Source organism: Pyxicephalus adspersus, chromosome 1, assembly GCF_032062135.1.
Source record: "Pyxicephalus adspersus chromosome 1, UCB_Pads_2.0, whole genome shotgun sequence".
NCBI lineage: Eukaryota > Metazoa > Chordata > Amphibia > Anura > Pyxicephalidae > Pyxicephalus > Pyxicephalus adspersus.
Window position 1 is genome coordinate 43,161,139 of NC_092858.1, and position 21,596 is coordinate 43,182,734.

The 21,596-nt window shown below is 40.3% G+C and overlaps 1 protein-coding gene and 1 long non-coding RNA gene across 2 annotated transcripts; both read left to right on the forward strand.

Annotated features, from left to right (window-relative positions):
• The first annotated feature begins 5,879 nt into the window (after window positions 1–5,879).
• Window positions 5,880–8,492, forward strand: LOC140328854 (uncharacterized). Its single transcript, XR_011920361.1, has 4 exons — window positions 5,880–5,968; window positions 6,083–6,109; window positions 6,412–6,434; window positions 8,172–8,492. It is a non-coding gene; the product is annotated as an uncharacterized lncRNA (long non-coding RNA).
• A 2,668-nt stretch (window positions 8,493–11,160) lies between these two features.
• Window positions 11,161–17,741, forward strand: ZC3H10 (zinc finger CCCH-type containing 10). Its single transcript, XM_072408749.1, has 2 exons — window positions 11,161–11,326; window positions 14,230–17,741. The coding sequence occupies exon 2, from the start codon at window positions 14,311–14,313 to the stop codon at window positions 15,562–15,564; it is 1,254 nt and encodes a 417-aa protein (XP_072264850.1). The 5' UTR covers window positions 11,161–11,326; window positions 14,230–14,310; the 3' UTR covers window positions 15,565–17,741.
• The last annotated feature ends 3,855 nt before the right edge of the window (window positions 17,742–21,596 follow it).

Here is a 21,596-nt window from a genome sequence, read left to right on the forward strand (position 1 = left end):
GTGTAACCACTTTTCACTTTGTGTGAAGGCGAAAGGATGTTTTACATACGCATTTACTGCAAGTTACATAAAAAGAAGGTAAATGAGTGTTGGCACCAGATGACAACAGATGCACCCCCACTTATTGTTTGCGGGGTAGCCTTTTATCCACAGCCATTTTTACACAAATTACCCATTGCCTGCAAGTTTTGTTCTATAATAACAATTTATGTTCCCAAAAATTGGTTAAGTGGCAGCCTGAATTTGGGGCAGGAAATGTTTCTGCACCTCTTTTGGTGTATCCAGCGAGCAACAAGTCCTGGGAAAAAAAAAGGACTGGCTTGTTTCCTGTAAATTTTTGTTGGTAACTCAGTATACCTATCGCGTTTTAAAATAAGGAGGGCAGCCCTTAAGATGGAGGTAAACCTAAAAAAAACAAATGGGGTTCATGCTGCCAATAACATAAGGACTGAGGACAGGTGGGGTGCAAACAAAGCACTATGTTGGGACTCATTTTTTCATGAGTCTTTTTAAATCCAGAGTTGTTGGTTGATGCAGACTAGCCCTTGCTGATGTGGGAGTCTTGCCAATGAGAGCAATTGATTCTTGATATCAGGCTCATAGATCCATTTCTTGAGCGGTGTCTTCGCAAGGCATATCTAGCAATGCCCTCTGGGTATTAGATCCTGCATGTCAGCCTCATATTTAGCTTATATTTCCCACCTGGGATTTGGTTAGCAACAGCCAGAGTTCACCTGCCCAAGTTACAGGGATATCCTTTGGGGACCATGTGGTTCACCTTGACCATGTTTCACTGCTGCTTTCACTACCTTTAGCACAGCATGTCTGACTCCAAGCTCCGGTTCCTGTTCTGCACGCAGCCTAATGGTGACTGAGATAAGATAGTTCTGCCTGTGGGTATTGCTACCCTAGGGTGTTCATGCCTCAGCTTTTGTTTTTTCTCTATGGTTTCTGCTTCCACTTGTTTGACAATGGAAGTTTTCCTATAATGGAAGAGTCTGTCCCAGCTTACCCTAGCTTGCTGGTTACCAGCTCTGTACGGGCACCAAAGTTAATGCTGTTCTCTGTCATCCATTCTCAGAACCAGACTATGTTCAGAGTCTGTTGCAGATCTTCTCTCCTATTCTTTGCCAACCCTAGGTGAAGATTTCTTACCTAAGAATTTTCAGGCCATGTTAATCACCCTTAAATAGTGTCCCTTATTAATGTGGCAATGAAAAAGCTTACATTACAGGGTCAACCTTTCACTATTAGCTTTGTCAGACCTTGTCATTCTGGTAATCGTGATCAATCAATGTTTGACACAACAAAGTGACATACTCCTCGACAAGAAGGTAAAGGAGGATAGGAGCAATCTGAAAACAAGGTGACTATAATTCTAGTGATGAATTGCCTCTTCCACCACCCCACACAGGACTGGTAAAGCCTAATCTTGGCTTTTATCTCTATTATGGCTGGATCGGCTATATCAGCAAAATGGGCAAATAAGCATAATCTCCCCACCTCCCTTTTTTTGGTAATTTTAGGCTGAGCTAAAAACAAATCTTTTCTAGCATCTTCCAATTGGACCTATGAACTTTATATCAAATGCAAACCCACTTTAGAGGCCCATTGATATCTACAGTTCTACCAAACCTTGGTGGCACTGGACACTTTTTACTCAAAAAGACCCTCCCCTTTTTTTTTTTTTTTTTTTTTTTTTTTTTTTTTTTCAAAAAAAAAAAAGTGATGGACAATTGGTGGTCCTGCATTGCAAGGCTAGATACACACGTGCAATAATTATCGTTTGAAAACAAGCGCTCAACATATATTCCTGATTATTTTGAACGATCGTATTGTGCACAATTCTGTACAAGCTGTAACAATACGATTGTATCGTATTTAATACACCAGTAATGTACACACTAGATACGATCATTTAAACGATGCAGGACATGTACAGGCGAAAGTGTATCACAGAACAACCATGATCACTGAACGACCGTACACACAATAGATTACGAATGATCATTGCCCAATCAGATCCGCCAGGATGGTCGTTCGTTTCCAGCCAGATTCCTTGTTTATCGACCAGTCGTGCACTTTTTTCTGTTAATAATTATCGAACGATCTGTCGTGGATCATTCGTTTCTAACGACAATTATTGCATGTGTGTACACAGCCTAAGAGTTGGAGAGTCGGCAAGTGGTGGAGCAGCAGGAGAAGTGGCTTTGTGTACAAGCTTTGGAAGTAAGACATATTGCACAGATTATTCAACACCCCTTAGACCAGGGTTCCTCAAAAGGTTGCTAGGGGTTCCTAGCATTTTACCTGTAAATTAGTGAGGTAAAGGCCACATTACTTGGTTACAATTTATACCAGCCCAGAGTTGGTCTTTGAAAAAAAATCAGCTAAAGGGTTATTGTCTCAAGAGCTTGCGATCATTCATTGGTGACAGATATGTGTATTTGAAAGGACTGTTGTGTTCAGTAAGGCTGTAAGAACCTATGGGTGAACAAACTAGAATTCCCCTGCCACACACAGAGGGTACTAAATCAATACAATAACCTGCCCCCTATATTTATTTATTTTTTGTTAGTACCTATCCAATCCAGTTAATGCAAAACTCTAGCCTTTAGTCTTGCACAGTTGTATAGTTTGCTTACTCAAATTTCACTGCGCATAGTCATTGTCTCACAGTGTGCATGTTGTAGTAAGTCATATCAACACTTCCTTATTTAGCACATTCTAGCCTTTCCCGTCTTTGTCCCTTTCCATCACCAGATTTCAGCTATTTTATTAGTGATTAAATATGACATTCTGGATCACCTAGGACAGTCTGCATGCAAATGCCCAAGAATGTGTACTACTAACTAACACCAGCTGTATAATGCATTTTAATACTAGCATATCTCCTATCAGGAGGCCAGCACACTGCTTACATGGGCACTTGAGCAGGGTGCTGTGATTTTTTTTTTCAGGATGCTATGTTCAGCACCTTCTACAAAAAAAAAAAAAAAAAATCATGAAAAACAGTGTACCGCTTTTGGAACAGAAATCTAGACATCAGTGTAACGCCCAGGTGGTTAAACACATTTACAAAAATATTTAGTTAGAGCATTTTTCCTAAGATAAAAGGTTGCATATAAAGATTGCATTGAAAACTTACAATCATAACTCTACATATGAGTTTGAAGTTTGAAATGCAAGGTAATATAAATCAAGTATAAAAAAATATTATTTGGTTTTTAAAGGATTTGAGCTACGGGCCATATATAAGCATGTATGCATTTTTATTTTGACTAGGCAGTGTTCTCCCCAGTCCTTTTTAGCCGGAGGTTCCACCCGGCACTTTTCAGTAAACACCTGAATGGTTTTGGGTGGTTACTAAAGAGTTGGGTTACAATACAGGGCCTGCCACCCACCTGTAATTGCTTTCCACCTGACTTAAAAGAGTTTCTGGGTTGAATTTCTGGGCTAGGCAAATCAACCTTACATAATATTGTATAGTCAGTGGCCCTAATTCATCAAGCAGAATCGGACGCTCGCTCGCGCATTCGTATTCGCGATCCGAAATCGTACGCCGTCGCGCAATTCAGCAACTGAAGTGAGATGCGAATGAACGAGCGCATATGACTCCAGCCTGCGGTAAACCGGCTCGATATAACGGCGCGAAATAACGCGCAACCAGCGAGCGCGGATTTCATTGAATTAGGCTCCCCGTGTGAGAACAGAGACAACAGAGCCCTTTTACCATTTGTCTGAAACACCCAAGAAGAAAAAGCTCTCCTGTGCCCACAGGCTGGTAGAATCACATTTGGTGGTAAACAAATGGAGAATGCAACCATGAAGTTAACGCTGTGAAAGACAATTACAGTTGTGAAGGCGACTTTGTATTCCCCTATGTAAGGGAGTAAGATGGGCAGTTTTCAGGAAAATGTATCATCAAAATCTTCTGCAGACACCAGTATGGGGTTCCATATTTGCTATTCATTTGGGATATGGCAAATTATTCTGTCCCATTTTAGCCAGGTTTAGTGGAGATTTGGTTTCATTTGATGCCTTTAACTCCCACCGACGCCAATGACTGGGGTTTATATTATTTATTTGTTAACTGTGGGGCTTGTTTTATCAGTATTTAAGTCTGATTGTTGTGGGGATTTTGGTGGAGACTTGAGTATTTATCACATGAAGAAGAGGATCCCTGTGCTTTCAGTGATGATGACTATAACCAGAATAGCCTAAATAGGGATTTTTTATAGAGAGAAATATTTTTAAAAAGTAAACAGTAAAGGGAGTTTCTTTAAAAAATTGTTGACCTTAATAAATTAGTCACAAATCATACATTTTATCAGTCACCTAGTTTTTGCCATGTAGTTGCTACTTTAACCTCCCTGGCGGTATGATTAATGAGGATTTTTAAATGTAAAAGTGGTACATTTAAAAATCCTCAATATTTTAAATTTCCCCTCTGGTCCTGCCTACCTGCCTAGCGGAGTTTAAAATTTAGTTGCAGTTATTGCTGCATAAGGAGGTCACCACAAATACTGAGAGCACAATTCAGCTACTTTTTCCACACGCAGCTACATTATTGAATAATTTTGTTTTATTTGTTTAAAGAGGACCTATCATTACATTTTTACTTGATATAGAAATGTAGATAACTAGAGATAACTTCTCTTTACCCCTGATGTAGTGAAGACTGAATGGGAAGCATGTAGCCTATAGTGACACCTATGTCACATATCCTGGTAGGCTTCAGGTTGCTCCTTCACCTTTTCCCGCAATGTAAAAAAAGTGCCGATCTTATGCATGGAGGAAATGTCACCCAATTTTGCGCCTGCTGGCACCCACTAGTTCTTCTCCGCCAGAACAACGAGAGAATTCAGGACACCAAGATTCTGAATGGAAGCCGATTGTGGAGCAAATAAGGGCTCTGCGGAAGTAGAAGTGTCATTTTTTAATGAAAGCTGTACTGTTCCAGCTAGGTTTTCTTCATCTACTTTTAGCACCTGTTTGAAAATCAGAAGTTTTGGGTTGTTTTTATATAAAAATACTGAACATTTTAAAGGGTTCCTAAATGTTCAAGCAGCACTTTCTGTCCATATGTCACACTGCAGGTCCAGCAACACAATAAAGGGCAATGTGCAGGGAATTTGCCACAAGTGATTTAAGCAGAAAGGTTTTCATTCTTGTCAGATGAAGTGACTAAAATATGTATATGGCAGCAAACTGATCCTTCTGCAGTCACATGTTATTTGCCCCAATCCACGTGTAGCAAGTTTTATATTACAAATCATCATGTCTGGTTGGCATGTATTGCAATACAAGCAGGGCTGCCACCTGGCCGAAAAGAAAACATTTATGCCAATATTATTTATAGGAATAACACCCATATCGCTGATATATTGGCAGACTAGATACATAAAACCTTTACTGGCCACGGAGATATTGGATTGGCAGTTTGCAGGATTTCAGGCTGAACAAATTTAATTTAAAGAGGATGACAGATTAGATTGTAAGCTCTTTAGGGCAGGGTCTTTTCCTCTTGTGTCACTGTCTGTATCTGTCTGTCATTTGCAACCCCTATTTATTGTACATTGCTGTGTAATATGTTGGTGCTATAGAAATACTGTAATAATAAGCCATGTCTGTTCTATCTTGGTATCTGTATAGCACATGCTGTAACCATGCTCAGGATGTCATGTCCTATTATAAATAATACTTTTTCTAATAAAATTCCAATTTAATTTGCACAGCCGTCACTAATAAGCTATTGCAATACGCAGGGTTTTATTCGGACCTGCGCATTAATAATAGCACGAATAAAACCACCGTATTAGCTTTTCTTATCTCCCCAGTAAACTACAACCCCCAGTGACCTTTGCGGCATCAGCACACTAAGCCGGATGTGACGTCTTTCTGAGACGCTTAAATACGGCCGCCCGCGGCTGTGACGTCCTCTTGTCATTGGTGCCATCTTAGGAAGGTAGGCGATGGTGGATTTGTCTTAGGTTGAGGCCTATATACAATCTGTATCCATCCTGTGTTATAATGCGCCATCCGTACTGATTACTAATCCCAGTCTCTTCTCTCCTCACAGGCTTCTCTTCTCGAGATGAGAGCCAAGGTAAGAGGCGATGTATCGATGTTTGGGGCGGGTTGCTTGTGTGCTGGCTGCGGCCATTTTCTTAGTAGCTTGGTTATTGTGTGGTGATCGTGTATATGAGGCATTTGGGAATGCGGTGCTAGATTAATATATATTGGGGGGGATGGTGGGTTTTATGAAATGTGTCGGCCGCTGGTTATAATTCTTGTTGTATTCATGAGAAGCTGAATGGTGAAATAATCCCACCAGCAATGTGAGCTTTGCCTGGTCTGTGTTCTCCTTCCTATTGATATCCTGACTAATGAATGTTTCTTTATTTGTAGTGGAGGAAGAAGCGTATGCGCAGGTATGTATCCCATCTATATTAATATATGTATCCTGTGTATATATAAATATACAACTTGTATATGGTGTGTGATGTGTTGCTGGTAGGTGAGGTAATGTCTCTGATACAGGTCAGGCCTAGTGTAGCAGGTGATATGACCAGGTTACCTTGCAGCTAATGCTCTGCACACACACATGGGCAGAACACTGCACATGTCAATCTGTTTTGGGTGGAACAAGCCTTAGGTGAGGTGTTTTTGTAGGCCAGTGATCTGTACTATAAATCCGGCCTAACCTGATTTAATTATAATTATATGGTTGTCTCCCATTAATTTGGCTTTGTGTTGCAGCACCATCACTGCAGTGCTATGCAGGACTCCCATATAGTAAAACTATTGCAGGTGATTTCTTGCTGCAGTGAGACTGAGCACATGATGGATTAAATATCTCATGCAGTAGGATTGGGAATACATGAGGAGCATGCGTAGCTGGTCACATGACTTGCTGGTGTTCAGTTTTACTGGAGAATATATAGGATGATCATGAAGTGTATCCAATCTGAACTATAGCTTTAGTGTCTGATAATAACTTGCCATGTCGGTGATGATTTTTTTGCATGGGAATTGAAGGGAAAAATAGTACCTGCTTAGTCTTACATGTTATAGGATGCCAGCAATCAATGGCTCTCCAGATTTAAGGGAACTTGATAAGGACATACAAAAGAACCCGTTCGTTTAACATATTACACCTCGCTCCTTGCTGTACTTGGTTATTGGGGGACAGTTGTGTTTGACTTGCTCATGTTGTAGTTTCTGCAGGCAATCATATGCCCCTGGTAGTATGGGTGAAGCACAGCTTTGCTTGCAGGGAGCAGTATGGTACTGATATTAAAGGAGCATTGTTTATTTATTTGCAAGCTTGCCTATTTGAAATTTAGATTTCACAATGTGTGAAGCTTCTGTGAGATCAACACAGACAACAGACATAGAGATCAACAGACAGCAACTCTTGTTTGTATTGATAGCTAAAACTTGACTTCTCAGAAGCATGTAGGGGTGTCTCAATCTTAGCTGGGCAGATGTGGTGTTTTATGGTAACTGGCACAGCAAATATACATGTGAGTGTTGGACCTTGAAGTGACACCTCCTGCAAAATCTAAAACCTGCACCTAGTAATAGAATTGAATACTTCAATTGTAGTGATTGTGGTTTCAGGATTTGGTACCTGGTGTTGGGACGCTTGTCATTCTCAAGGCTGAAAGACCACAGTCGGCCACTTTTCAGTCATTTTCTGGGTGCAGTGCTTTATGCTTCTCAGATTAAAGGATTATTAGCCAGTCTGTTATGTAGCCATTCAGTTAGGTTTATCAGCTTCTGCAATAATACAGAATTGGTTGCTATTGGTAAATTTAGAATGTGTACATTATTGGCTCGCATGCTCCACCTGCATAGGTACTATGTTAAAGCATGCATTAGGAAAGTGTGCAGTGCCATTCATTTAAACAGGGTTCTGAAGCTTACTTGGAACTTCTGCTTTTCAGCCTAATGCATAGTTTGCAAGATCTAAACTTCTAGCAGTTAATTTGTTTTGGATTGATTTCCTAGCATGGCAGAGTGTTGCAGCACACTGCATTCACATACAAATAAACCCTACGTTTAAATGGGTAGATGCATACTACAGTACACACACCACCTGAGGAGGCTTACTTTTAATTGTGTTTGGTATCTTTGATATTAATTTATACATATTGCTATTCTAGACTGAAGCGTAAGAGGAGAAAGATGAGGCAGAGGTCTAAGTAAACTTCTTCTCCACTGCTGCACGTGAGACCTGCCGGCTGAAGACAGCACTCCTATGTGGATCCATGCCATGGATAACGACCCCATATGATCTGATGATGGATGACCTGTCTGGGAATACTGGCTATATTCACCTGTGCTTGTGTACTTCTGGAAGTTTCCAAGTGATGCTTCTTAACCCAGAGTCAAGGACTGACATGCTGATTCTCTCTGGGAGTTTGGACTTTATAGCTACTGGTCTCATGCAGCAGATGTAATAAACATGTTTTTGTTAAACCACATTGCAGTTGACTTGTACCATTCTTAGAGTTGGGTTTCTTGTCTCAGATATAAAAATCTGGTGGTAACTTTACACCCCCACCTCCCTGCACTGCTACTAAAGAAAAATACTAATTCTCGTGTGCGGTTTTTAAAATATAAAGACCTTTTTGAAGGTGAATGAAGATGAATACTACTCTCAGGTATAAAGTGACAGTTGTGATTGGGTCAAACCAGTAAACTGACGAGTTTCTTTGGAGAATATTTTAATGTAAACTGCTCCTGTAACTGGTTAAAGTTGACTTCTGGGTAGCCACACAAATTTGACATCCTCTAATGCTACAAATAAACTGTTTACATGTAAATTTGTAGCAGTGATTGCACTATTTAATTGTCAGTTACAGACAGTAGCAGAATTAGGGGATCTGTATCAGGATAAACTTGTAACATGGGAACTGGGCTTGGAGAATGACCAACTGATTCATAAAATTGGCTTTTCTTTTTTTTTTATTTGCATACATGAGTAATGGCTGGAATGCTTGCTAAATGCCTGGGGAAGAACTCCTTTAACAATATGGTGTAGCCAGAGAGGAGATTGGCTTAAGTCATGTGGTAGTTCAGAAGCTAGGCCTGCATTCCATTATAAAACATCTGCTTGACCACTAGTCCTAGTATGGTTTTAAACCCATGGGACAGACACCATTGTGTCCCCCAATGAGCACAATCTTAGACTTGGGGTATGGATCCTGTTGTACAGTGTTTTAATGTGTTACCATAAACACAATGTGGTTTAGAACAAATTAATTTCTCAAGTTATTCAAAATGCTGGGTTTGGATTTAATTCCATATTGATAGAATGTAGTAAATCTAAAGAGAAAGGTCCCAGATGTCTCTAAGGTCTTGGTTTAGAATTGAACAAAGGTGTTTAAAAGACAAAAACCCAGGAGTCACATTTAAATTGAAAGATGCGCAGAGCCTTTTACATTTCATTAAATGAGTAAAACCCTTGCTAACCTAATCACCATGGGGCTTAAGTACTCCAGACATTGTGCAATGAGACCAGAATTTCAGGAGGTTAACCAGACAAATCGGAACCTTAAGGAGCGTGTTCATGGTAAATAGAACAAGTGGAGCAATCACTGCTATACTCTGATGTCAAATTGGAGAATCCAACACTGATATATGCTAAATGTGAAGAAAGTGAATGTGTGCCTTTCCACACTGAAAACATTTTGTGTGTGATGAAAGAGATACTCTTAAGCTACGTACACACGTCAGATTTTTATCGCCAGATAATCGGCATCGGCCAATTATCGGGCGAAAATCTGCCGTGTGTACAGTCGTGCTGTATGTACAGCACCGTTCATGCATCGTGCACTCCCTTGTCGTTGGAAAGGATCGTGAAAGATCCTTTCCAACGACAAAAATTGGAAGTGTGTACACAGCTTTACCTTGTCAATGATGCTTTCAGGAAAAATGCTAAAAAGTTGTCCCCCTCCCCAATAACTAGGGTGGCTTTGTCTGCTGCTGTGGAAATCCTCACTAACAAGTACCTGGAAACAAAAAGGAAGTTGGAGGTGCTGTCCTTAAAAGAGCTTTACAGCAGATTGGAGTTTAATCTCACCCTTTTTGTATTAAAGGGGTCCAGCACCAATGACCCCAAGGATAAAACCTCCAGCTATACTGGGTTGTGAACACATACAGAAGCTAACAGGAAGAGAAGACTCAGCTGTGTACTCTGAGGACTTTTGTAAGCCCTGTTCACATCCTGTAATGTGCACCAGAAAGGGTGATACAGAGAAAAGCCCCTGTATATAAATTTGCAGTGTGATAACTGTAGAAACATGAGGGACACAGCACTAAGCCTAAAATAAACACAAGGCCCCAAAAAAAGTGAATACAAAAGGCCCATGATGTGGGGGGGGGACTTGCCCTTGCCCTTGCCCTGGGAAGCCTTCATTGACAGCCTGTGAGTCTGGCCTGACCATTGGACTGGCTGTGTCCACCATAGTGACCAATCTACTAGCTATATCCATACATTAGGATTTGAATTTTGTGTCCCTCTAGTGAACACTGAAAGAAATCTGGCAGAAAACCAGCTGATAGGGTACCTAGGAGGTGCCTTCAGGGGAATGTGACACACGGAGGCCTAGTTTGAACATCTTTACATGGCCATGTTTTTATGCATCACTAGTTTTCCAAAAGGTTATATACAATAAATAAGTGGACTCGAGTTAGCACTCTGGCCTTTGCAGCGCCAGGTCCCAGGTTTGAATCTCAGCCAGGAGATTTGGTTTCTCCTCAAAACTGACCTTAGACTGTAATAAAGACATATGACTGAGGTAGGGACGTTAGATTGTGAGCTCCTGAGGGACAGCTAGTGACACGACTATGTACAAGCAGGAAGTAACAATCTATTATTGAGACAAACGTGTGGTGAAGTTGTAAATCCATGAACTGCCCCTCAGCTCCTTATACATGGGTTATTGTCACCATTCACCCCCTAGATACGACATATTTCTGTTGTTCACTAGAGGGCAACCATTTCCTCTGCAATGTGTCTCCTATATGTCAGTGACAATATACAGGAAGAGACGTAGCTTTCCCTCTAGTGCTCGCGCTCAGCATTTCCGGTAGAGTATCAGCCAATGGTTGGCCAAGTTACATGTTGTACCGGAAGTGGGTGTGGCGGCCTTCCGTGAGGACTTTGTTAGTTTTTGTATGTAACGGCGGTGCTCGGTGTATCAGGGGTTCGGCATTGGAACAGTTCAGTGCGGTGTTATTGGTGGCTTGGAGTTAAACCGAGGCCGCCCAGCGAGACCCGTCAGCACAGGCGCTGAGCGCAGGGAGTGATTAGGTATGTATAGCCCTGATGTATGGCTCTGGGATAGGCGCTGCATGTCTGAGCAGAGCTGCATGGAATGGCTGGAAGGAGGAATAGGCCGCCAGCGCGCATGTCACCCCCCCTCCCCCGGCTCTGATTCCCGCTCTTATCTGCCCCAGAGGAGGCCGCTGGCTGAATCACTCAGATCTACCATAGATCACCATATCTATCACTTATACTGATGCGTGTAGAAACAAAGAACAATGAAATGAAGCTGCTGCATTAGCAAAGTTCTTGTTTATAGCGTACGCTTTACATAAAATGATTGACCCCAATATTCATTATAGTCAAAATTCTGTTTGTCTTTTTAAAAAAATTTTTTTTAAAAAGTGCAGGTGCAAATTTTTTTTAAAAAAGGTCCTAATTCCTGACTGCCTATTAATAAAATAATATTATTATTATTAAACAGGGCTTATATAGCGCCAACATATTATGCAGCACTGTACAATAAATAGGGGTTGCAAATGACAGACAGATACAGACAGTGACTCTGGAAGAGAGGGCTCTGCCCCAAAGAGCTTACAATCTATGGGGTGGAAGTATCACACAATAGGAGGGGAGTAGTAGTGATGGGAAGTAGTGACGGTTTAAGAGACAGAAGACGGGTAGGTAAGTTTGAATAGATGGCTTCTGAGAGCTCTTTCAAATGAGCAGAAAGTAGGAGCAAGCTGAATAGGACGAGGCGATCAAGAATGAATGGGAGCGCAGAGCCTCCAGGATAGCTACGTCACAAATCTCGGGAGGCTCTGGCTGCTCCTTCTCATGCCCGAGAAGAGGCCCTTTTGTAAATTGGGAAAACAATTGCCGATTTCACGCATGAGCAGTGAGATCGACAAGTTTTTTCCATCGACGTCACCCAATCCTGAGACTGGGTGACATAGGGAGAAGATGGCGGCGTCTGGCACTCCCTCTATGCCGGGCTGATACCGAGATGACGCGGGACCTGATAGACTGATCTGTAGGATTAAAGGTAAGTGTGATTTTTTTTTTTTTTTTTTTTTTAAATTTTATTTTGGGTTTACTTCCGCTTTAACACAGACATTGCTGCTCCTTCTTCATGCAAACAAAAAGCATGAAAACAGAACTCCCCTTACCCCTGTCATGTGGATATTCTGGTGGTGATTGGACGAGCTCCAGGGCAGGGACTTTATTGCTGATTTTGGAGGGCTATGGATATGTTTCTAGCGGCTGATTTCTCTGAAGTGCTGCATGAAGCATCCCAAAAACCACTCAGCTACCCCAACCCTGTACATAAGGGGATTTCTGCTGCTCCAATAGGTTTTTGATGAAAAACAGGGATTTGGGGAAGCCAGGGGCCGGCTGATAGTGGTGAACTGCGGTGTTCCTGCTGGTAAAAATCGCCCAACTATAGGTGTTAAACTATTTGCTTATAAAATGCCAAAAATACAAATATTTCATGAATGTGATTTTATATATTTTTTTCTCTTGAACTTGCTGGTGAATTTCTCATTAGCCGGAATATTAACAACCATTTTATCTGTTTGTGGACTTTGCCACAAGAAGGGATGGTTCTAGGTTTTATGATTCAGCACTCGCATCATAAGCTGCCTTGCAATTCACGTTACAGTGTAACTAAATCTGCTTTAATCTCCCCATCTGCAGGCCATTGCAAGGCACCACCATCCTGCCCTTAATCTTCTTCCCAGAAACAATCTTCGGCCATCTTGATTGGCCAGGCCGCAAAGACGTAACTCCTTTGCAGGCGCGCAGGAATTCATTCATCCACAGAACACGCAAAGGAAGCCGGATTGCTGGCTTTCCCTGGCAACTAAAACTGAGGCTGCGCAAGTGCAGCTCAGCATTTTTTACACTTCCCTGGCAGATTAGTGTAAGACGGGTTATTGCAGAGTGACATTACCTGTCCTTTCCTACAGTAACCACCTGGCTGATCGTTTATTTTAGAGTTCTATTTTATTGTGTTCAATTGACAAACCAAGAGGTCAACAAAAATGGTTCACCACCTGTGTGTGCGCCTTAAGTTATTGAGAGGTCAGAGGACATTTGGAATCTATTGGCAGGTTTACTAATTCTTGTTAACGTTGTTTTGAGAGATTGCCACTCATTCATTTTGGGCTGCATTAGGATATAATAGAGTACAGGTTCACTTTATGATCCAACAATTTAATTATCCATTGGACAACTTTGAACAGATGTTATTTTATTTTCACTATATTGGTTTTATAGAAAAAGCGTTATTAAACTAGAAAGGATTCCCAATATTAATAGCCAGAAGACACATTATTAAAGTCTCCTGCTGTTGCCATCACAAGTTACCTTTATGTATGTAGGCTTCCTTCAGCATGACTGCAAACTTAAATAGCTGAATATGTAACAAGAAGTCTGTGTGATAAAGGCTTCATATCCATCTAACGGCTGAACCTGGCGGAGGTTTTTTCAGTTAAACTTTCAACATTTTAATAAATATTATAAATCATCTTAAGTTGGCTGTTGGAAGGAAAGCAAATATTAGTGGTTTTTTTTTGTTTGCTAAAAATATTTTATCAGTTAAAAATGCCTTCAGTTAGTTAATAAATGTTATCACCCTTTTTTTTCCATCATGGGGTATTAAGTTATTGGTATTTTAAATAGGGACAACACTGAGTTGCTGCAAAACATAATCATGTCATCTGCTTGCACTGTAACCTTTCTTTACATACTGTAGAAAATAACAAAATATAAAATAATTTGAGGCTGAGGTTTGTATTCACCTTCCCCAGTGGTCACCAGGGGTCTTTTTTGAAGGTTTTTGTATGGATGTGTTTTTTAGTGTTTATAGGAGCTTTGCTATTAATATTGTTGTTTATCTTTGTTCTAGACTCAAATTTATTTGCTGAAAATAATGTTCTCTTTTCCAGCTCTTACACAAATCGATACTTTGCCTGGTGCGTCGCGCAAGCGTTGAGGATTATATATTACGAGCAAGCGTTAATAAAACAATGCCAAACAGGGATAATTATGCAAATGGCGGCAGCAGCGGTAGTGGCAGCGAGGATGCGGCTTCAACAGTGGATTACGTGTGCCGTGACTTCCTGCGTAATGTGTGCAAGCGTGGCAAGCGCTGCCGTTTCAAGCATCCAGATTCCAGTGATGTATCTGACCTCGGAGTGCAAAAGAATGAATTTGTTTTTTGCCATGATTTCCAGAATAAGGAATGTGTGCGTATTAACTGCAGATTCATTCATGGTACCAAGGATGATGAAGAACATTACAAGAAAACAGGAGAGCTACCTCCTCGCTTGCGTAATAAGGTTGCTGCTGGACTTGGCCTGTCTCCCACAGACATAGCTAATAAAGATGAGATTCCCATCTGCAGGGATTTCTTGAAGGGTGATTGCCAGCGTGGTGAGAGGTGCAAGTTTCGGCATTTTCGCCACTTGCGTAGAGATTACGATTATCAGTATGAATATTCAAGTGACCGGCGAAGCAGCTCTTTGACGACTGGCACAGCTACTGGAAGTTTGTCTGCAGTCACAAATCGTGCTTATGAGCATTATGGCTCATATGATGGCCTTTCCGAGCCTGAATTCTATTCTTCCTCTTCGTATTATCGTTATGGGGATCGATTTGACGATCCAGTAATGAAGAGAAGGCGCATAGGCTATGATGGGTACTACAATGTATCACCAGTTGAATACCGTATGTTAGAGGAAGAGAATGTTATGCTTCGTAGGCGTGTTGAGGAGCTGAAAAAACAAGTCTCTGTTTTGGCAGCAACTAATGAAGTGTTACTTGACCAAAATGCTCAGTTTCGTAGCCAAGCCAAAGTTGTTACACTTAGCACACTGAGCACCACAGCTCCAACCAGTGAACAGGCTGTAGGGACTGTGACTAACTACAACCATGGTATTGCACAAACACACACAACATTAAGCAGTCAGGCATTGCAGCCTCGAGCAGTTACTCAGCAGGAGTTAGTGGCTTCCACTGGTGCTCCTGCTTCTGCGCAGACCAATGCAGCCCCTCAATTAAATCCTGAAATTACACCACTGTCTGCAGCACTGGCACAAACAATTGCTCAAGGAATGGCACCTCCGCCTGTTTCCATGGCACCAGTTGCAGTGTCTGTAGCTCCTGTTGCAGTTTCCATGGCTCAGCCCTTGCCTGGCATTACAATGAGCCAGTGCACTACACCTATGGTATCCTATCCTATTGCTTCACAAAGCATGCGAATAACAGCCATGCCCCACTGAGTTTGCTTTAGTATAGTGTATTTTAATTTGACACATATTTTGAATAGTTTTAATGTGTACCTTAACACAGTTTCGACTTCAGATTTTTCTGTGCTTTCTGTATGTTTCCATTGTGTTACATGTATAGCAGTTAGTATGTTTCCTAAATCCTACCCACTAGGTGTGCAAGAAAAAGCCACATAACACATCTGTTTTGACATGATGGACAAGGTTTATATTCAGAGGCATATAAAAATTAACATACAACTCGGTCATGCACTAAAAGTATCTATACTGAACAAGCAGTAAATGCAAGGAGAATTGAATTTTCAAAGTTCAGTAAACACAATCTTATGGAGAGCAGAACTTCACAGGCTGCCATCTCTATAATGTGAACAACCAGCATGCTTTTCCAATCTATTTCAAGATTACTGTAACCCAGTTGTAGTATTTTAATCTCTAGGTTAGGTTCACACGGGTACTAGGTGGTAATCGTTGCTTTCAGGCAAAGGCGGCAACACTGCCGACCCTTTGTTAGTCGGCAGTTAGTGCCATTGTGAACCTAGCTTGGAGACGTAACGTTACATTAAAAGCTCCTAAATAAAAATTAAAAAAAAAAACATTATAGTTCCTTGTCTGGGTTCAGGTGTGCGTTAAGGCACATCCCACTGAGGAGAAAGCAGCACCGGCATTTGTAAAAAAAATAAAGCCCCCAATGTACATATCAAACGATAAACTACACATAGAAACGGCTGTTAACAGTAATACGTATGTATGTTTTTTGCCAGGATCGTGTCATGTCATGCATACCTTTAAAAAAAAAAAAATGTGTTTTTTTTTTTTTTCCGGGGGTTGGGGAATGGAAACATGAGTGCTGGTGACACAAATGATGTAAAATTGAAAGCTTTTCTGCCTGTCCTGATGATTTAGTTGTTTATCTGAGTTGGGCTTGGGTATAAAGCTAAACAATCTAATACTTTATTTAGTTGCAGACAACCCAGCCATTTAACTTGGTGTAATTAACCACCACTAATCCTTCAGCCCATTCCTACATTGGAATTGTCAGCTGATATGAAAAGATTTCCAATATTGATTGGATGCATTCATGTCATGTCTAAAGTCACTGGTTGGAAAATAGCATCAATTAGTAAAAATCCCTAAATCGGAAATATTTTTAGGACTGGTAATGTCACTGTAAATTTTCCTTTTTTGGCAATAGAAATAAATTACCTTTTTATCTCACTTTAAAAACTGTCAGACGCCAGATGAAAAAAAACGAAGAGCTTATTCTTATTCTGATTATACTGCATTTCCAATATATAACATCTAGGCTTCAACAAATCATTTGAAAGCGATTATTTCCCTCATGCTAATATTGCCACAGCTGAGATTTTTATTGCCAAAAAACTGGGAGACTAAAGACAGGATTTGTGGTGAGAGAACACAGGACAAAATTCCATAGAAATAATTAAACTCTTGTCAAAGCTACAGCCAAAGTTAAATTCCCAATCTGTGTCCAAAGGCTCACTGATTTCTATGTGTGATTGCTACAGCTCAGTGGAAGATGTAAAATGTATAAAGTTTCATATGTAAGATACTGCTGAAATTTATTCATACCAGGGTTCTCCTTTACTTTAGAACCATTGTATGTGTGACTGGTGTTTGTTCTTTAAATGTGGTTTTATTTTTCATTTTTTTTTGTCTACTTGCAGCCCTGTATATTGGCTTCAGGTCCTGAAGAGAAATTTCTTACTTAATTTTATATTAAAAATTGTTTTAGGAAGTTGGTATTGTAAAAACTCAAGTTGCTCTTCCTTCACATTTTCTTATGTACGTTTTTTTTCTTTTTCCTGAGGTAGAAAAAGGCAATGATATGACATTTAATAAGCCACACTGCTTGTCTTTCAGTGTGCCTAGGTTTGCCATGTCTGTTTTTTTTTATGATCCATCATTTTTTTTTTCATTCAGGTTTGAATAATGTCTTTATTTTCCTTTGCATGTTGAAAACCAGCAAATCGGTTTCTTTTCCTAAAATAAAGATGCTGGTATGTTGTAGTGTGGGATGTAATAAATAACCTCATGTGCTTAGAGGTTATACAAAGCAAAATGTATTTGTTGTTATAAAACCCATAAAGAACAATCAATTGTCTGAGCTGTTTGTGTTTATTCTTCAATTAATAAAAGCTTTTCGATGTTCAGCATGGCTTGAATTGTTTTAATAAATGAAAAAAAAAAAATGAAAGTGATGGAGGTGAAGATTTTAGACTTCTCCAACAAAAAAAAGCTTTTTCTATGATGATCTGGCAATACTGATCAATAGGAAGGGCAGGGAAGGTTTGGCACATCAGGAAGTACTAAAAGTTTGTTATAACAACCTGGAAGTTGGCCATAACTAAAGGCTGTTTGTAGCCACAAGAAGTATACCTCAATCAAACCATGGTAATTGTTCAGCTAGCGTCGGTGTTAGAAAGCTGGTATTTATTAAAATAATAAACAGTAGCCTAATAAGAACTCAGGCCTTTGCAGCGCTGGGTCCCAGGTTTGAATCTCGGCCAGGACACTATCTGCATGGAGTTTGCATGTTCTCCCTATGTCTGCGTGGGTTTCCTCCAACATCTCAAAAACATGCAGTACGGTTAATTGGCTTCCCCTCAGAATTGACCTTAGACTATATTAATGACATCTGACTATGGTATGGCTATTACATTGAGGGCTCTTTTTGAGGGACAGCTAGTGACACGACTATCAACTTTGTACAGTGCTGTGTAATATGATGGGGCTATATAAACACTATGTAATAATAATAACTTTTCACAACACTAATTCATTCCTCCCCTCAGGCATGTTGTCTAGCCCCTCTCTTCCCTCCTTTGACTTACTGACTTCCTCACTCATAACCTCATCACACGCTCATAGACTTTTCTAGAGCTTCCCTGACTACTACATCCCCACCTCTTAGATTGTAAGCTTTTCTCCTCCTGTGTCACTGTATCTGTCTGTCATTTGAAACCCCTATTTAATGTACAGCACTGTGTAATAAGTTATAACGCATAAAACGAATATTCACATTCTAATAAACATAACTTAATTCTTTGCCAAGCAATTTCCCTATGTAAAAATTTCCATGCACAGGTGCCTATAAAATCCCTTACGTTTTAATAAAAAGTGAGTTTTCCATCAAATATGATATTAGTGAAGATTTTGTCTCAAGGCTTCCATTCTGTCTTGGAGGGTTTCAGTGGTATAACAGTGGAATATCAGTATACAGAGGTAGATGAATAAAGTTAGAGGTATTGCCCTCAAGAGGGACTGTGCCAACCCCAATTTAACAGATAAGTGAACAAGGAAAAACACAGATGGGATTTTTTCGGCCAATACTTGTATTTAGTGATGATAAGTTTTATAGAATAAAAAAGACAAAATCATCCATAGTGCAAAACACAAAGAAAAAATTTTAAAGTAAGGATCCAATGATCAGCCAACCTTACTCCCTTCTGTCTTGTATGTTAATGTAAATACATGGCTGAAATCCTATAGTTATGGCCATTAACAGGTAAATTCCTGACCCGACGGCGCACATTACGCATCTTTTGTGATCATTTCCTGTGACGAGTGAATGGCACCAATTCTGTTCTGTGGAGAGAGAAGGGGGAGGACGAGTGAGCAAAAACATAGCAGCCTTCCCAATCATTTGGCGGATTGATGAACAGCCTTGGGGGACCATTATACACATGTCAAATTTTTACCTAAAATGTGCACAACTGTGTTGGGCGGCAATCACTGACAGCTTTTCTTGGCCAAGGCTAATGTTTGCAGGGACAAAAGAATACCATTGCTACTATTAATACACATTTATCAAGATGTGTGATTCTCAGGATATTTTATTCTAACAAAGCAAGTACTCATATATATGTGGGTTTGCCAGAAGTGCTCTCATTCAGCTGTGATCAGTTGTACGATATAATTATAACAATAAACTGCTATACTCCAACATCTTTTCTCCATCTCCGCAATATAGAACACATTTTGTGGATCAAGAAAAGCAACGGGAGGATTGGTTTGACTTTTTTTCTTTTTGCGCTTTTTAAACAAAAACTGTTAAAGGACCAAAAAGTAGCATATATAGAAGCTTAGTATTTACATACACCCAAATAAGATGCCCCCCCCCATCCTAATTCACATTTAACAAGAAGGTGGCCAAACCACCCTGCATTATGAAAACTTGGACAAAAAGAATTTGAGAAGCTGCTAACTAAAATACATCTTGCTGAAGTTAGTCATTAAAAAGGTCATCTTCTGTGATAGGGATAGCACAGGAATGTATCTTACATTCTCTAAGATATTTGTAGAACTGCAAGAACCAAACTAGAGTAAATTATTGGTAAACGGAGGAACAATTTTGGTGAAGGTGTAAAGGTAGACCCACCAAGAGATTATGTTTCTGATAATCTGAGCTGGTTCTAAAATCTACTGATTTCAGGCATGGAAGGCGCCATCTTCACTGCTGGCTCCACAACAGACTTCGGTGAGGACAGAGATCCTCTCCTGTCATTGGATGATGTAATTCGCAGAGTTACATTATCCCCGGCGGCCGGCTCTGATTGCAGTGAAGCTCTAAACTACATGGTGCATGTGCTCTCTGTACAGTACAAAAAGCCACTAGGAGACAGGGTTAGTTTTTTGACAAAAGGGATGTAAATAGAACTACCGCCTGGTGGTTTTTTTGTTTTTTCAGTTTAGGTCTACTTTAAAAAAAGATCTGTATATTGATGATCTAAAAATATGCACAGTATTCTGCAGTCTTGGATGGATCTGCTCTCAAGAGAAGGTTGTCTGGATATCCCATAATGGGAATCTCCTTGAGATGAAGAAGGGTAAGTACTGGATTCATCAGCAGAGGCCAGACAGGAAGGACCTCAAACTGATCTCCTACAGCAAAGAAAATGCTTTTGCGATAATGAAAGGAGATAATGAATGAAAAAAACAAGATGATCATCAACGAAAGAACAGTCTGTCAAAGCTATAAATCCAGCAAAGTCTCACTCAATTACATTAGTGCTTAAACGTTTAATCCCTAAATAGTTGGGAGTTGAGGAGGTACTCATGTATACATAAAGAAATTACATATTCTAAACATGTAATAGCAGCACTTTGAAACAAGCCTTTAGGCTGTGTTCACACGTGAAATAATTGTCGTTGGAAAGGATCTTTCACAATCCTTTCCAAAGACTAAGGACTGCACGATGCATGAATGAGTGTTGTACATACACCACCGTTCTGCTCTATATAGAGGGGAGAACAGCAGGGTGGCACCCCGCTGTGCTCCCTCCCCTTCACTTCCATTAAGATCGTTCTTCATCTGTGGATCCGTGAGGACAGTCGTTCAGGTGATGGGAGCTGTACACACGCTAGATTCTCGTCCACTATCACCCTGAGGGGATTATTATATTGCAGATGTGTACCTAGCCTAAGTCATAATATCATTAAAAACACAATCGACATTCTGCCAGCCCTGTAATGTGAACAGTCTGCTGGTGCTTCTTAGCTGTTGGAAACTTCTAACCGTAGTGTTTGGTGTGACCTTCCAGGATCTTTGAGAAGAAATACATTCACGTTAAAATCATCTAAAGAACTAAGAGGTGATTTGTTGTAAAGCTATGTTACTACTGAAGTTTCATATTTTATTGTCCATAGTCTGGGCTCAGGTACACTTTAGGGGTTTTAAGGTGAATCATTATTACCATGAATGTTGCACTGGAGCTGGAACATGCAAAAAATAAACCTTTGAGAGAAGGTCTGCTGCAATAGGAAAATCAGACTTTTTTTTGCCATCAGCCTTCTTGCTTAGTGAATTTCAGACATGAACACACATAAAAATTAGCTAAAACGATCCCTGGCAAAAAGGTCTAGGCAATGACCTAGTAAAGGTGATTTATAACAGGAATAGTGGGTGCAAAAGAGCTGTGGACTAGTCCAGGGAGGGCCATTGAAACCCACTGGTCTGAATTAGGAAGGTTCTCTATATATACTTCCTACATCAGCATTCCCCAGGG

Coding starts and splice junctions, on each gene's coding strand:
- ZC3H10 (XM_072408749.1), top strand. CDS start 14,311: ATGCCAAACAGGGATAATTATGCAAATGGCGGCAGCAGCGGTAGTGGC.